Here is a 2304-nt window from a genome sequence, read left to right on the forward strand (position 1 = left end):
ATGATTGTAATAACATTTAAGACTAGTATTATTGTTCTGTTTTTTCTTTGGTTGTAAGATGATAAAATTATTTAGTTTTAGATGTTTAATTGTTGTTATCGAGTTTAATTATACATGCTTATTAGTTTATTTAGTATTGTCTCGAGTAAGGGCGCTACTTGTAATAGGCTTACTTTCTCAGAACTTGTAAAAAATGTAGTTCTATTCACTCAATGAAATACATTATTTCTTTCAACTTATTTTGACCTTCTCATTTGCATATATTGTACTTAGTCTAGCAGCTTAGTTTTTTCATTACAAAAAAGGAGAATTCGTTAGATTTAAAATATCCAATGTTTTTGGTTATAAAAAACGGTTTGGATTTGTTTCAAGGTCTATCTGCTATTTGCATGTACTTTCAATATTCCATTTGGAATGGAGAGAATTTGAGATGGACTGCACTCTTGCTGCTTTTTACGAGTAAAGTTGCATCAAAACTAACTGCTCTCCAACCGGACATCATCAACAGCTCAAACCGCAGACTGATCCTAGTTGGTCACATCTATCAGCTAAAATACATTGACATGTCATGAATAATATCCTACCAACTCCCGATTGACATGAATATTTTAAAATGTGTCAAGAGTCAATCAACTTTTTGGACGCCAAAGCCGTAAAAAAACAAAAAAACATTAAATTAACATTAAATGCAGTGTACTATGATGAGGAGTTGAAAAAGTAATCCTGTCGGATATTAGTACAAATTATCATTGTAAAGTTTTCGACCTTGAGAGATGGTTGAATATAAATATACAGATTCAAGATTAAAAAAAATAGATAAAACTGAAGATTTTACAGTATGTAAAATACAAAATTTCAAGCACTCTTATTCTTTCAAATATCAAACTGCTATCTAGAACATGCTTACCTTTCATATTAGATCATCAAAGATCAAACTGTGTTAGTTCACCAAATCTAGCAATTCACTTTGTTGAAGAATTGTGTTGTATCTATCTGAACCAAAGGCACCAAAGACAGCTAGACTTAATTATAGTGTTGATTGAGTTGTATGTCATTAAGAGCTTCCATTTAGGCAATAACAAGTCCTAGTCAAAGTCGATTTGTACAAAGATTGCATAAAACTAAGAGTTTCCATCAAGGCAGTAATAATTCATTTTTAAAATAAATGAATGAATGAATAATAAGGTTTATGATGAATGTGAGTGTTTATTAAAAGATGTTAATATAGTAAGTATATGACACCTACGTTTTTTTGAGGAGGTGGAAAGTGAATTACTATGCACCAACTTGGGTGCTCTTATAAATTAATAATCCCATTTGACAATCTTTGAATGCTCAAAATTACCCGTTGTGGACTAAATTATTTCACAGCTCTCATCCAAGAAACCGAAAGAGAAAGCCAGACAACAAAAACGAAAGATAATAATCACAACTTGAACGAGAGAGACAAGTTTCGGGGTGCTAAAGCTGATTAATGGCTGGTCTGCAGAGATCTGAAGTATCCTTCAGGAGGCAAGGCTCTTCTGGATTGGTCTGGGACGACAAAATTATCTCCGGCGAATTGAGTCAGCTCGTCAACGCTAAAAAGGAAACCGACGGAAAACAAAATCGACAAGAGAACAAGGAAGAAGCATCTGCGGAGGTAGCAGTCGTCGCCGAGAATCCCGGCCGAGTTCCAGAATTGAAGATCGAGAGGAGCCGATCCAACGGTGGAGGTCGAGGATTCAGAACCGGAAAGGTGTCGCCAGCGGTCGAGCCACCGTCTCCTAAGGTTTCAGCTTGTGGGTTTTGCAGTGCTTTTGGGAAAAATGATAAGACACGCCGCCGACCGTCGAAGCCCGGTAAGCGCGTGACGTGAGACGCGTATAGTGGCCGTGGGATATGGCGTGGGAAGGCGTAAAATTGAGGTGGGAGAATATTTTTGAAACTTGAAAATTTTAATGTCTTTTTTTTTTCTTTGTTACATTTTAATTAAATATGTGTAATATTTGTTTTATGGACTCAATTATAGCTTTAATCTTGTTTTAATGTTTAATTCGTGAAAAACAATTGTTGCTATTTTGTAATATAATAATATTTAATAAAAAAGTAGGTCTCTTGTGAGACGATCTAACGAATCTTTATCTGTGAGACGGTCAATTATTCGGATATTCACAATAAAAAGTAGTACTTTTAGCATAAAAAGTAATATTTTTTCATGGATGATCCAAATAAGAGATTCGTCTCACTAAATACAACGCGTGAGAACGTCTCACACAAGTTTTTGCCTAATAAAAATATATTGCGTGATTGACATCTTTCCTT

General features: G+C 34.5%; 1 protein-coding gene across 1 annotated transcript; it reads left to right on the forward strand.

Annotated features, from left to right (window-relative positions):
• The first annotated feature begins 1474 nt into the window (after positions 1–1474).
• Positions 1475–1858, forward strand: LOC140958005 (uncharacterized protein At1g15400-like). The gene has a single exon (XM_073415410.1). It carries the CDS (start codon positions 1475–1477, stop codon positions 1856–1858), a length of 384 nt encoding a protein of 127 aa, XP_073271511.1.
• Positions 1859–2304: the final 446 nt, after the last annotated feature.

This window comes from Primulina huaijiensis, chromosome 14, assembly GCF_012295235.1.
Source record: "Primulina huaijiensis isolate GDHJ02 chromosome 14, ASM1229523v2, whole genome shotgun sequence".
NCBI classification, from domain to species: Eukaryota; Viridiplantae; Streptophyta; class Magnoliopsida; order Lamiales; family Gesneriaceae; genus Primulina; species Primulina huaijiensis.

Bases quoted from the DNA above. Each gene is read 5' to 3' on its own strand.
- LOC140958005 (XM_073415410.1), top strand. From the start codon at position 1,475: ATGGCTGGTCTGCAGAGATCTGAAGTATCCTTCAGGAGGCAAGGCTCT.